The 15,830-nt window shown below is 43.2% G+C and overlaps 1 protein-coding gene across 1 annotated transcript in view; it reads left to right on the forward strand.

Moving 5' to 3' along the window:
- The window catches only part of LOC126252076 (probable cytochrome P450 4aa1), a 386,802-nt gene that overhangs the window by 320,301 nt on the left and 50,671 nt on the right, over positions 1 to 15,830 (forward strand). Inside the window, exon 5 of the mRNA XM_049952928.1 lies at positions 11,980 to 12,180. Within this exon, the coding sequence (XP_049808885.1) occupies positions 11,980 to 12,180 (201 nt within the window). The remainder of the gene's footprint in view (positions 1 to 11,979; positions 12,181 to 15,830) is intronic.

The raw sequence follows: 15,830 nt of genomic DNA on the forward strand, positions 1-15,830 counted from the left end.
ATTCCTCGAACTTTTTAGAAAGTTACATCAGTCTTCGCGGCTCCGCCGCGTCTTTACATGGTGGGAGCGCTATTTTTCGAAACGCAAAAACCCCCTGACTTCGCCAGATGCTCGGCATTAAGCGCCAAAAAAGTTTTCCCTTGATCCCACAGAAGCCTACCGTACAAAATTCGAACAAAAAAGTCAGTGGAATTTTCCACAGCTTCCCGCGCGTTCCCTAACTTGGCCAATCATAGGACGTACCTTTCAAAAAGAGTAGGACGCTCATTGCCTGTGGCCAACTCCGGCCATGAGACAGGTTTAAAACATTAGATTCAACTGAAAAATACACAGCTTCTGCAATGAATAAATAAGACAACTACCCTGATACTGTAGTTACAAATAAATGCCCAGTTACTCACTCACCCACACATTAAAGAGTTTATTTTTCAATTAAAACACGATAAAAGGATGGCACAAGACGCTAACTTGAAATTTAGTGAACTGAAATGAATGTACAATGATTTCCTAGGCAATCCTTCTCCAAGCTCGCATTTTGTGTAAAACAAACAGCAGCAGATTAACCTGCTGGATTATGTGAACGTAATTCAAGTATTTGTGAGAAATATTACATAAAAGGGGGCTGATACCCTTTCAGTGGTACTTACAGCAGTTTCTCCAAAATTGAAGAAAGTTTCCAGAGTTCTACCGTGCGTTGTCCAATGTCAGTTTTAGCATGATGCTTATACAGATACTCTAGCCCTTGGACCGCCCAGAACCCTAGACCTATATGGGAGAATCTCCCATCTTTCCCAGAATTTCTTTGTGCCTTCTGAAAACTTAACATCGGTGAACCTTGCAAATCTACTTCATTACCTCCAACAACACATAACCTTTACCGTGGACGGCTTAACAACTTCTTTCTCATGACGTCCAGATTTGCCACACACATGTGAACACCAGTGGCAACAAAGATCTGTGTCCTACCGTTTACTGTACCAATCAAGCGCCATTCCATCGCTGCACACGTCTTCGCAGCATTACAGTTTACTGGAGGCGTCACTGGGCGGACTTGGAGCTACTGCTGCCTTTTAACGGCAGATTCTCCTCCTCTCCCACTATGCCATTTAATTAAACTAAACTCCATCCGAACAGGCGTCGGAAGGCCCAACGGTACCGACCGACCGCCGTGTCATCCTCAAGCATAGGCGACGCAGGATGCGGAAAAGGAGGGGTACGTGGTCAGCACACCGCTCTTCCGGCCGTTGTCAGTTTTCGTGACTTCTCAATCAACTAGCTCCTAAGTTCGCCTAACGGGCTCTAGTTAACGCATTTATCTTCCTCCAAAGCGGTTTCTATGGCTGTGGCGTCAGCCAAGTCTTTTGCGGATTCTGGGCACTCCTTCCTTGACACATCAGGAGGCAGTCCCTGTAAAAATGCGCTTCCTGCATGAAGATGTTATGTCTTCCATCACTATCTGTCAACTGGTATGTATTAACACTAATTTTCCATATTCCATTTACCACACTCTCAACAAATTCCATTTGCCGCTGCGACATCCCATTTAACTATTTATGCAATCGTATCTACATATATTCTGTCTCCTATACCGCTGTGCCAGACCGTTCCTTAGGTCATTGAATAATTGAGCATTCCTGAGGTCCTCATTGTATGTAACATAAGTTTTCGCATGTCCTGTCAAACATAACTTTGTTTTTTGCCACAACTGTTCGTGTGCCCAAGATCCCAGCTTTGCAGCTATCATCAGGTTAACTGCAAAGGCCTATACGTCCTTTCCTGTCTTGCCTGAAGAACGATCGACTAGGCTAGCGATAGTTGAACGTACAGTGAGAACAATTAAACTGGATGCGGCTCGGTCCTGTCTCACAGCATGTAACCGCCTACGCAGGTCTGCGTTATCCTAAGTTGAGCGCCTCCATGAACCATAGACCTTGCCGCTGGTGGGAAGGCTTGCATGCCTCAGCGATACAGGTAGCCGTACCGTAGGTGCAAACTCAACGGAGGGGTATCTATTGAGAGGCCAGACAAACGTGTGGTTCCTGAAGAGGGATAGCAGCCTTTTCAGTAATTGTAGGGGCAACAGTCTGGATGATTGACTGATCTAGCCTCGTAACATTAACCAATACGGCCTTGCTGTACTGTAATGCGAACGGCTGAAAGCAAGGTGAAACTAAAGCCACAATTACTCCCGAGGCCATGCTGCTTTACTGTATGGTTGAATAATGATGGCGTCCTCTTGGGTAAAATATTCCGGAAGTCCGGGCGGGTACTACTCTGGAAGACATCGTTATCAGTAGAAAGAAAACTGGCGCTCTACGGATTGTAGTGTGGAATGTCATATCTCTTAATTGGGCAGGTATGTTAGAAAATTTGTAAGGGGAAATGGATAGGTATACGTTCGGCAGCAGGAGGAAACGGACATCTGGTCAGGTGAATACAGGGTTATAAATCATCATCAGTTATTTTGTTCCCCAAATAGCAAAACTCATCTACTAGTTTAAGTGTCTCATCTCCTAATCTAATGCCCTCAGCATCACCTGATTTTATTCGATTACATTCCATTATTATCGTTTTGCTTTTGTTGACCTTCATCTTATATCCTATTTCCAAAACACTGTCAATTCCGTTCAACTGCTCTTCAAGGTCCATTGCTGTCTCTGACAGAATTACAATGTCGTCGGAAAAACCTCGAAGTTTTTATTTCTTCTCCATGAATTTTGGTTCCTACTCCAAATTTGTCTTTTGTTTCTTTACTGCTAGCTCAATATACAGGTTGAATAACATCGGCAATAGCCTACAACTCTGTCTCACTCACTTCTCAACCACTGTTTTCCTTTCGTTTCCCTCGACTCTTATAACTGCCATGTGGTTTCTGTACAAATTGTAAATAGCCTTTCGCTCCCTGTATTTTAACCTTGCCACCTTCAGAATTTAAAAGGGAGTATTCCAGTCAACATTGACAAAAACTTTCTCTAAGTCTACGAATGCTTAAAACGTAGGTTTACCTTTTTTTAATCTATCTTCTAAGATAAGTCGTAGGGTTAGTAGAGCCTCGCGTGTCCCAACATTTCTACGGAATCCAAACTGATCTTCCCCGAAGTCTGCTCCCACCAGTTTTTCCATTCGTCTGTAAGGAATTCGTGTTAGTATTTTGCAGCCGTGACTTATTAAACTGATAGTTTGTTAATTTTCGCACCTGTCAACACCTGCTTTCTTTGGAATTGGAATTACTATATTCTTCTTGAAGTCTGAGGGTATTTTGCCTGTATCATACATCTTGCTCACCAGATGGAATAGTTTTGTCAGGGCTGGCTCTGCCAATGCTATCAGTAGTTCTAATGGAATGTTGTCCACTCCCTTGGCCTTGTTTCGACTTAGGTATCGTATCTCCCATTTCATCTTACATACGTCCTCTTCCATTTCCATAATACTGCCCTCAAGTACATCGCCCTCGTATAGACCCTCTATATACTCTTTCCACCTTTCTGCCTTCCCTTATTTCCTTAGAACTGGTTTGCCATCTGAGCACTTGATATTCATACAGGTGGTTCTCTTTTCTCCAAAGGTCTCTTTAAATTTCCTGTAGCGGGCACCTATCTTACCCCTAGTGATATATGCGTCTACATCCTGCTTAGCCATTTTACACTTCCTGTGGATCTCATTTTTGAGACGTTTGTATTCCTTTTTGCCGCTTCATTTACTGTGCTTTTATATTTTCTCCTTTCATCAATTAAATTAGATATCTCTTCTGTAAGCCAAGGATTTCTACGAGCCCTCGTCTTTTTACCTCCTTGATCCTCTGATGCGTTCACTATTTCATCTCCCAAAGCTACCCATTCTTCTTCTATTGTATTTTTTCCCCGTTCTTGTCAATCGTTCCCTAATGCTCTCTCTGAAACTCTCTGGTGCTTTCAGTTTATCCATGACCCATCTCCTTAAATTTCTATCTTTCTGCAGTTTCTTCAGTTTTAATCTACAGTTCATAACCAATAAATTGTGTCTGAGTCCAAATCTGCCTCTGGAGATGTCTTACATTTTAAAACCTGGTTCCTAGAGCTCTGTCTACCTTTATGTAATCCATCTGAAACCTTCCAGTGTCTCTTGGCCTCTTCCACGTGTACAACCTTCGTTCATGATTCTTAAACCGAGTGTTAGCTATAATTAATTTATACTGTGTACAAAATTCTACCAGGCAGCTCCCTGTTTATTTCCTTACCCCCATTCCATATTCACCTACTACTTTTCCATCTCTTCCTTTTCCTACTATCGAATTCCAGTCCCCCACTACTATTAAAGTTTCGTCTTCCTTCACTATCTGAATAATTTCTTTTATCTCATCAAATATTTCTTCAATCTCTTCGTCGTCTGCGGCGCTAGTTGGCATATAATCTTGTACTATTGTGGTATGCGTGGGCTTTGTGTCTATTTTGGCTACGTTCACTACGCTGTTCGTAGTAGCTTATCCACGCTCCTATTTTTTTTAATTTATCATTTGGTCTACTCCTGCATTACCCCTATTTGATTTTGTATTTATAACCCTGTATTCACTTGACCAGATGTCCTGTTCATCCTGCCACTGAACTTCACTAATTCCCACTGTATCTAACTTTAACCTATCCATTTACCTTTTCAAATTTTCTAACCTACGTGCCCGATTAAGGGATATCACATTCCACACTCCATTCCGTAGAACGCCAGTTTTTTTCTCCTGGTAACGAAGTCCCCCTGAGTAGCACCCGCCCGGAGATCCGAATGGGGGACTATATTATCTCTGGAATATTTTACCCAAGAGGACACCATCAACATTTAACCTTACAGTAAATCTATATTTTGATATTCTGAACCCAGTAACAGTAGGTCTTTTTCACATTCTTAGAAAGACTGCACACTTTTCAACCCATTTGATCAAAATGGTCAGTATCTGTCATGTAGGATCTCCTTCAGAAGTTCATCCACCCGATAATGATTCTTCAGACAATCTTGACGAACTTTGTATTTTAGCCCTCCTTAATCAATGTCTGTGTAGAAATAAAGACGGCTATTATTGACACTGGAATGTCTCGTGCCTACCGTTTTTCAGGAATCGTCTGAGATGGACTGTACACAAGTTTTGTGGTCGCCATTACTTATCCCTATTAACCGTCTGAGTGGACCGTGTAGCTATATCTTGAGGCAGCAGACTTCGTTGTCAAAGATGCCAAATCCATGCCAGTTGGAAAATCTCAAACACCAGTCACTACAAAATAAGTTCAAGTGTTGTTTCTTTGTCGCTCACGTATTTCATCTCCATTATATACATTTTTTATGTTACAGCACATGACTTTAACTAAGTTCACAATACATATTAGCCTTTGTGCTTTCACTCTTTACGTCTTCTCTGAGTTGCCCTTAAGATGAGACGTTACGGCCATTGTCTTGTTCGACGAGATTTTGTGACCCGCAACGAGTCTTCGAGGTGGGATGACGTTTTCATGGAGTGACTGCCCCGAGCAGCAGGTGCCTCCATGCGCTGGAATCCAGGTGCCCATCGCACCTACCGTGCAGATACCCTGCGTCCACTTTCGTTCTCAAGACATGAACAACAGAAAAAAATTTCTCGCGTAATATGTGACTCAGAACAAACACTCACTTACTAAAATAGCAAAAATGCTTGCTTAAGGCCACGAGTATCCTTCGTCGGATGCAAAGACAGAGGGAATAATATACCGCTTTCTTGAAAGTGATTTATTACCCCTCAAAGCATATCGTACTTTTTATGCCTGAGACCCTCTATCGTCTTGTATTAGTTGTGACGTCTTGATTCTTCACGTCTGCAGCCATCTCTTAGTGAGAAGTCACCTCTTGAGGTCGCTAAGAATTTGTGATTTAACCATTTCCGCAACCTAATACCCAGTCTCAGCAGTGATTCTCAATATAACCAACCGTCTACAAATAATGTAATGAGTCCTGCGAGACTCAAGAAGAGACCTAACTATATTTGTGATGCATTCAGTCGACACCAACTTCTTCTGTGAGTGGACAATAATTTGTGTTTTAACATTATCGATCATGGATGTGATGTAACGATTGGTAAGTTTTTACAGTAAGAATTAGTAGCCTTCAGCCGGGTTTCTGTCCTGCATACAGCTCAACAACGCGTTTCAAGAGACAATGCTCTCGTCATAAAGTTATAAAACTTAGTTCTTGAACTTAAAACGATAAAAATCTACCAACAGTAATAATAAAGACCTTCATAACATAAAATACAATATAAAACACATTGGACGGTGGGTCCTAAACAGTCTAGAACGTTAGCCTTTAGCTATATTTGTAATCATGCATCTGCCCTAAAATATTTCTACAAAGCCGATTCGAAATCTCATGTCACTATCTTTCACTAGTGTTTTCAAAAATATGTAATGTTTCTTTTCATGAATGCCGATCCCCAATTCTTCTAGCAAGTCGTGTTTTCTCCCTTTCTTTTCTATGTGCAAGATTTCTAAATCTTCTTCTGTTCGCTTCAGGAAACGATCTGTCATGTATACACGATTCGCAACAGTCCATTTGTCATAATTGCCTAAACTCAGGCACCTTTATGTTCCATGTACCTTATCGAAAATGTTCTTCCTGTCTGTCCATTATAGTCTGCGCCAAAGGAGGCACATTGAATTTTATAAACTCCATATCTTTCAAACTTATTTATCTTTCTACTGAGATCGTACTTTAGGTTATACCTCAGTAGATTATTTGTCTGGAATATTTTTTTATTATCATACGATTTAAAAATGTTCGCGATATTTTGCGAGACTATACCATAGTATGAAAGCGCGACCATTTTCATTTTATCTTACACTCCTGGAAATTGAAATAAGAACACCGTGAATTCATTGTCCCAGGAATGGGAAACTTTATTGACACATTCCTGGGGTCAGATACATCACATGATCACACTGACAGAACCACAGGCACATAGACACAGGCAACAGAGCATGCACAATGTCGGCACTAGTACAGTGTATATCCACCTTTCGCAGCAATGCAGGCTGCTATTCTCCCATGGAGACGATCGTAGAGATGCTGGATGTAGTCCTGTGGAACGGCTTGCCATGCCATTTCCACCTGGCGCCTCAGTTGGACCAGCGTTCGTGCTGGACGTGCAGACCGCGTGAGACGACGCTTCATCCAGTCCCAAACATGCTCAATGGGGAACAGATCCGGAGATCTTGCTGGCCAGGGTAGTTGACCTACACCTTCTAGAGCACATTGGGTGGCACGGGATACATGCGGACGTGCATTGTCCTGTTGGAACAGCAAGTTCCCTTGCCGGTCTAGGAATGGTAGAACGATGGGTTCGATGACGGATGTACCGTGCACTATTCAGTGTCCCCTCGACGATCACCGGTGGTGTACGGCCAGTGTAGGAGATCGCTCCCCACACCATGATGCCGGGTGTTGGCCCTGTGTGCCTCGGTCGTATGCAGTCCTGATTGTGGCGCTCACCTGCACGGCGCCAAACACGCATACGACCATCATTGGCACCAAGGCAGAAGCGACTCTCATCGCTGAAGACGACACGTCTCCATTCGTCCCTCCATTCACGCCTGTCGCGACACCACTGGAGGTGGCTGCACGATGTTGGGGCGTGAGCGGAAGACGGCCTAACGGTGTGCGGGACCGTAGCCCAGCTTCATGGAGACGGTTGCGAATGGTCCTCGCCGATACCCCAGGAGCAACAGTGTCCCTAATTTGCTGCGAAGTGGCGGTGCGGTCCCCTACGGCACTGCGTAGGATCCTACGGTCTTGGCGTGCATCCGTGCGTCGCTGCGGTCCGGTCCCAGGTCGACGGGCACGTGCACCTTCCGCCGACCACTGGCGACAACATCGATGTACTGTGGAGACCTCACGCCCCACGTGTTGAGCAATTCGGCGGTACGTCCACCCGGCCTCCCGCATGCCCACTATACGCCCCCGCTCAAAGTCCGTCAACTGCACATACGGTTCACGTCCACGCTGTCGCGGCATGCTACCAGTGTTAAAGACTGCGATGGAGCTCCGTATGCCACGGCAAACTGGCTGACACTGACGGCGGCGGTGCACAAATGCTGCGCAGCTAGCGCCATTCGACGGCCAACACCGCGGTTCCTGGTGTGTCCGCTGTGCCGTGCGTGTGATCATTGCTTGTACAGCCCTCTCGCAGTGTCCGGAGCAAGTATGGTGGGTCTGACACACCGGTGTCAATGTGTTCTTTTTTCCATTTCCAGGAGTGTAGTTAGTTCTTTCTGTGCTTATTACCTTTACGCAGCAATGTATCGGTAATGTCTACTTTGTAACCGTTCATGACCACTAACTTCTTAATGATGTTTATTTCCAATTCTCGATCCTTCCTGCTGATTAGAATATTGACTGCCCTGTGCGCTAGACTTTAAAGCCATGGCGTGAATCATTAGGAGTGGCAGCATCAGCTGTCGTCGGTTTTCTATAAACCGTAAATGTATGCTTATTTCCTGCTTTTTAATGTTCAAATAGAGGAATAGTAACCTGCTGTCGGTTTCGTGCTGTAAAGTAAACACAATTTTTCTATGCGCGACGTTGAACATTTTTACTATTGTATCAATGGCTTCATTGGAACGTCAACAAACAACAAAGTATGGTCTGTGTATCGTTTATAACAAACAATTTTATCCATAATGGCTTGGTAATACTTTGAAACCTTGTCTCCTATGTCACCATAAAAATGTCAGCAATGGTACGTGAAACGCTGGACCTCTTGGCTAAACCATTGGTTTGAACATAAAACTTACGAGTGATACTGAAATGGTGAAAACTTGTAAACAACTGTAAAAGTTCAGTGAATTCGATGGTCTCTTGTCTTGAAATTTTACTGTACTTAAGTAAATTTCTTTTGTTTTTCACTGTCATTTCATTAACTTTAACACTGGACATAGATTAATGTCCAGTGAAACTAAACAGCAAGCGTCAGGTCGATCACAGTTACCTGTGATGTAAAGAATAGTTATTTTCATAGACTTAAATTTTTTAGGAATTTGGCTGAGCAGTGTAGTTATACTCTGTGCTTGTTGGTACAGGTCACTATTGGACGAACTGGTTGGTGATCCTTACTTATCTTCAGCTGTGATCTTAATTTATAAACAGTTAATAGCAACAAAGATAGGAAGAAGCAACAACAGGTCCCCTCATCAGTCAATTTTCCTCTATGGATGATTAACAAAACTGACATTATATTTGATAACGAAGAAGTATTTAAAGTTAAATAGAGGACTAAAGCTTAATACTGAGCTGCCATTTAAGGCAAACATCATGAAGAAAATAATTGCTCTCTCTAAAATGACAACTAAAGCTGACAAATTAAATAATAATGAAATCGGTCACGTCAGTCATAAGATGCTGAAAGTAGTAAAGACTGAACTGAACAAAGCAAAACAATAATACTCAAAAGACTACAGTTGACCAATTAATCGTCAGTTCCATAAATAAGAAGCTTAATGAAAGGAAGACTATTGCCAAAGAGCAGAGAAACGTAATACAGTCGTAATATTAAAGGTGGAGCAGTACACTGCAAATATATTAGCTTTTTGTCGAAAATGACTAAAGGACTTAACACCAAACTTCCAAGAGAAACTAAAAAATATTATTAAACGCGTGAATTACCCGCTAAAAGACGTCGAAAAGAGAATATGTATTATTATGAACCCAACATCACCTGAATTAAGAGCATATCTGAAGATACGTAAGGATCAACAACCAGTTCGTCCAAATAGTGAACTGTAGAAACAGTCCAGCCTATAAGATAATTAGACTGCTCGACCAAATTTCTAAAAACTTCCATCTATGACAACAAGTATTCGGTAAGTGATAGTACGACTCTAATCGATGAAATTAAGGAAAAAACAATCACTGGTGCTTCCCGTTTGGTTTCACTGGATGGCTCTATACTGATTAAGCGGCAAACTGATAATACTGAAAACAGTGAAATGAAGGCAAGGGCAATTAATTTTCTCGTTACAATCTTTAGAGGCTGATAGAAAATCGCTTGTTGTCGCTGTCTGCTCTTCCATAGTAGGCATTGATTTTAAGAAGAAACAGAGGTGGGTGCATGCTGGAGAATTACTAGTGTAGGCCAATTGTCTCCAATCCCCACATTTATGAAAAGTTCATCAGGTCATGTTCACAAGACTTGTACTGAACCGACTAGGCATCTGGCAAATGTAATAATCCTTTGGTGTTCAGCTGTCATTGTCATTCGCTGATTTATCTTGAAAATCGTAAATCAAAGAGTGTTCAAAATAATTAGTTTTCTCCTTTCATTAAATATGAGGACCATTCTTGCTCTTAAAAATGTTGAATATGAAGTAATTGTTGTTTTGGAGAACGATGTGACTGAAAAATAATTTTTTCTTCTTCTTTTATTTAACAAATCGACAGTCACTGGTTTTACAGTAACAAATAATTCTAAAATTGAAAGTAATGATTGTCATCCATTTTTCACTCATAGCGTTTTTCAAAACGACAATAATATCTTAGCGAACAATCGCATTGTACATTACAGAATACAGTAAAATTATGAAGTTCGAAAACTAGATTAGTAAACAGAAACGATATTTCAGTGGTTGCATTGCCTTAGCCGACGTTAGCTATACCGATGAAATTTATTTTTAAAATAATTTCCACGTGAAAAGGCCTCAGTCCAGAACGGTCATCGTTATGGAAGTAACATTAAATTACCAAGATCGTGTTGTGACAAGCTTGTAGATTACTTTCTATAAAAAAATTTCTGTTCGCAGACTTTATTGTTATGCTGGTCTGCAGTAACAATTTCGGCGCTTTAATCTGACAGTTGTTTGTTGTTGTGGTCTTCAGTTCAGAGAGTGGTTTGATGCAGGTCTCCATGCTACTCTATCCTGTGCAAGCTTCTTCATCTCCCAGTACCTACTGCAACCTACATCCTTCTGAATCTGTTTAGTGTATTCATCTCTTGGTCTCCCTCTGCGATTTTTAACCTCCACACTGCTCTCCAATGCGAAATTTGTGATCCCTTGATGCCTCAGAACATATCCTACCAACCGGTCCCTTCTTCTTGTCAAGTTTTGCCAAAAATTTCTCTTCTCTCCAATTCTATTCAACACCTCCTCATTAGTTATGTGATCTATCCATCTAATCTTCAGCATTCTTCTGTAGCACCACATTTCCAAAGCTTCTATTCTCATCTTGTCCAAACTATTTGTCGTCCACGTTTCACTTCCATACATGGCTACACTCCATACAAATACTTTCAGAAACGACTTCCTGACACTTAAATCTATACTCTATGTTAACAAATTTCTCTTCTTCAGAAACGCTTTCCTTGCCATTGCCAGTCTACATTTTATATCCTCTCTACTTCGACCATCATTAAAGATTTTGCTCCCCAAATGGCAACACTCCGTTACTACTTTAAATGTCTCATTTCCTAATCTAATTCCCTCATCACCTGATTTAATTCGACTACATTCCATTATCCTCGTCTTCCTTTTGTTAATGTTCATCATATATCCTCCTATCAAGACACTGTCCATTCGGTTCAACTACTCTTCCAAGTCCTTTGCTGTCTCTGACAGAATTACAATGTCATCGGCGAACCTCAAAGTTTTTATTTCTTGTCCATGGATTTTAATTCGTACTCCAAATTTTTCTTTTGTTTCCTTTACTGCTTGCTCAATACACAGATTGAAGAACATCGGGGAGAGGCTACAACCCTGTCTCGCTCCCTTCCCAACCACTGCTTCCCTTTCATGCCCCTCGACTCTTATAACTACCATCTGGTTTTTGTACAAATTGAATCTGACAGTAACAATACCATTCTGACATTTACAACACATTCTGGGTGGTATTGATGATTATATTAGAGCGACGAACATTTATCTGACTTAGCAGTATTGCACGCCAAGTAGCACTTTCATATGCGACTGGCAGAACAAATGGGCTCTGTTCTTTCCCCCGCAGGCAATCACACTTTCTTCGACCGGTACGGAGACAACTGCGGACACAATGGGCTACATGATGACTCTTCTCGGGCTGCACCCAGAGTGGCAAGAACGTGCACAGCGGGAGCTGGACGATGTCTTCGGGACCGGAGGTGACTACTTGAGGCCAGTCACCACTGCAGACTTTGCCCAGCTTCCAGTACTCGACGCCATCGTGAAGGTATGTTGGAAGATTGTTGTTGTTATGGTCTTCAGTCCAGAGACTGCTTTGATGCAGCTCTCCGTACTACTCTATCCTGTGCAAGCTTCTTCATCTCCAGTACCTACTGCAACCTACGTCCTTCTGAATCTGCTTAGTGTATTCATCTCTTGGTCTCCCTGTAACCTCCCCCTCACTTATCGACCTTAATGACAGTGAAAAATTAAACCGCGTGTACCTAATGGAAATTTGGGAAAACGCAATCGTCACCGAAGTTAATCTGTCGGTAAAGAGGGAGGAAAGGGTTACATCTAAATGAAAGGAAAAATGCAAATGAAATTTGTGGAAATTAATTTTGAGAAAAGGGTAAAATTAATAAAGAAAGTAAATGTGCGGTCGTCACGTTAACAATTAATTGGCGTTAATTAGATATTTGAGATTTGGGGAAAATTACGGTCGCCAGTCCTATGGACAATTACTATAGTAACTGAAAAAGAAAGGTTATTGCACATATAATTAGCACTAAAAGCGTGGCAACTGAAGGTTGACACGTGTTGTGTGAAAACTGAAAGTTTGTCAGAAGTAATAAATTTCGCTACACTCTGACTTAATTTAGCAAAAGAATTAATAAAACCGGAAAATTGAAAGTTTATTTAGTGACTGAAATTAATAATGAGATTTGTTTCTGAAGCACTACGAAATTCAGTAAAATAAGGTTAGTCTTGGGCTACCTCAACAATCATTTCAAAAGCTACTTGAATTTACGCAATTTAGAAATAAGAGATTTAACTTTGAACTTGAATTAAATGATTCCGGACAATTAACAATAGTAAAATTTAGTACGTACCAAGCTGAGCTGCAGTCACAGGTAAGCTAAAATACGGTAACAAAACTCGCACTCTTAATTTGTGCTTGTGTAATCTGAATATTGTAGCCAGCTATGAATACTTTAACTGAACTTTGAAATTAACACAGTGAAATGGAATCATATTACTTTAATGCTGGCGTTTGAATTTCAACGACACTCGGGTTCATTCCGGAAAAGGAAGGGACCTTGTTTGGTAATGCAATTGGGACAAAGAGCAACAAATGTTCATGCTAAGTTGCTGTAATTTTAGTTATGAAAATGGAACAGTTTGAAAAGCTGAGGTCTGCCAAACAGTTCTAAAACTTTACGTGCTTCCAGTCTTCCTTGTTGGTTGATTGAAGGTTTGAAGCCGTCGATCGAGGAGGTGGCGACAGTCACTCATTGTCGGCCGTCGCTGTTGCAGAAGCTGGATGTTGGCGCGCCTTCTTCTCGACACTGTCACCAGGCGAAACGGGCTCTTGATGTGCGCCAGCTAATGCTTCCCGTCCGCGACACCGTGTCAGAAACTATCATAGCAAGTCGAGCGCAATCACATGCTGCCAAACTCCGAAAGCGCGGCAACTCGCGGGAGCGTCACACAACACCCTGCCCCACTGCCCTCCTCCAGTCAGACTCTCTGCCCGCGCTCCACGCGGCCGAGTTCACACTACCAAAGATCCTAAACACTTTGGTTCTCCACACGACCTATCGATGTATTCGTTCGATAGCATAGTTTTCCCTAGGCAAGACCCAGCGTAAAAATACAAATAGTATTTACAAAACAAACAAATTATACATCGACATAAATGCATGTATATACAAATAGTAAAACAATTGCAATATACAAAGACACAGAAACGTCATATCTTCAGGTAACAAAATAAGGAAAAAAAATTATAGTACAATAGATGGAAATAGGAAGATATGCATTTCCGGCGTTACATCCCTCTACGATTCTTACCCTCCACGCTGCCCTCCAATACTAAATTGCTGATCCCTCGATGCCTCAGAACGTGTCCTACCAACCGATCCCTTCTTCTGGTCATGTCGTGCCACAAACTCCTCTTCTCCCCAATTCTATTCAATACCTCCTCATTAGTTATGTGAGCTACCCACCTAATCTTCAGCATTTTTCTGTAGCACCACATCTCGAAAGCTTCTATTCTCTTCTTGTCCAGACTATTTATCGTCCACGTTTCACTTCCATACATGGCTACACTCCACCGGAAGATAGCCTAACCGATTTCAATGATTCTCTTCTTTTCCAAGAATCAGCTATCCAAAATTAAGTAGCTGCAGCAACCATCGCTACGAAATGTTCCTTATTCTAAACTCAGCTGCACTGAAAATGTTATGACGTGCAGAACACATTCCCTTTAACGAAGCTATGAAATACACTCCTGGAAATTGAAATAAGAACACCGTGAATTCATTGTCCCAGGAAGGGGAAACTTTATTGACACATTCCTGGGGTCAGATACATCACATGATCACACTGACACAACCACAGGCACATAGACACAGGCAACAGAGCATGCACAATGTCGGCACTAGTACAGTGTATATACACCTTTCGCAGCAATGCAGGCTGCTATTCTCCCATGGAGACGATCGTAGAGATGCTGGATGTAGTCCTGTGGAACGGCTTGCCATGCCATTTCCACCTGGCGCCTCAGTTGGACCAGCGTTCGTGCTGGACGTGCAGACCGCGTGAGACGACGCTTCATCCAGTCCCAAACATGCTCAATGGGGGACAGATCCGGAGATCTTGCTGGCCAGGGTAGTTGACTTACACCTTCTAGAGCACGTTGGGTGGCACGGGATACATGCGGACGTGCATTGTCCTGTTGGAACAGCAAGTTCCCTTGCCGGTCTAGGAATGGTAGAACGATGGGTTCGATGACGGTTTGGATGTACCGTGCACTATTCAGTGTCCCCTCGACGATCACCAGTGGTGTACGGCCAGTGTAGGAGATCGCTCCCCACACCATGATGCCGGGTGTTGGCCCTGTGTGCCTCGGTCGTATGCAGTCCTGATTGTGGCGCTCACCTGCACGGCGCCAAACACGCATACGACCATGATTGGCACCAAGGCAGAAGCGACTCTCATCGCTGAAGACGACACGTCTCCATTCGTCCCTCCATTCACGCCTGTCGCGACACCACTGGAGGCGGGCTGCACGATGTTGGAGCGTGAGCGGAAGACGGCCTAACGGTGTGCGGGACCGTAGCCCAGCTTCATGGAGACGGTTGCGAATGGTCCTCGCCGATACCCCAGGAGCAACAGTGTCCCTAATTTGCTGGGAAGTGGCGGTGCGGTCCCCTACGGCAGTGCGTAGGATCCTACGGTCTAGCGTGCATCCGTGCGTCGCTGCGGTCCGGTCCCAGGTCGACGGACACGTGCACCTTCCGCCGACCACTGGCGACAACATCGATGTACTGTGGAGACCTCACGCCCCACGTGTTGAGCAATTCGGCGGTACGTCCACCCGGCCTCCCGCATGCCCACTATACGCCCTCGCTCAAAGTCCGTCAACTACACATACGGTTCACGTCCACGCTGTCACGGCATGCTACCAGTGTTAAAGACTGCGATGGAGCTCCGTATGCCACGGCAAACTGGCTGACACTGACGGCGGCGGTGCACAAATGCTGCACAGCTAGCGCCATTCGACGGCCAACACCGCGGTTCCTGGTGTGTCCGCTGTGCCGTGCGTGTGATCATTGCTTGTACAGCCCTCTCGCAGTGTCCGGAGCAAGTATGGTGGGTCTGACACACCGGTGTCAATGTGTTCTTTTTTCCATTTCCAGGAGTGTATAAGTA

Source organism: Schistocerca nitens, chromosome 4 (genome assembly GCF_023898315.1).
Source record: "Schistocerca nitens isolate TAMUIC-IGC-003100 chromosome 4, iqSchNite1.1, whole genome shotgun sequence".
NCBI lineage: Eukaryota > Metazoa > Arthropoda > Insecta > Orthoptera > Acrididae > Schistocerca > Schistocerca nitens.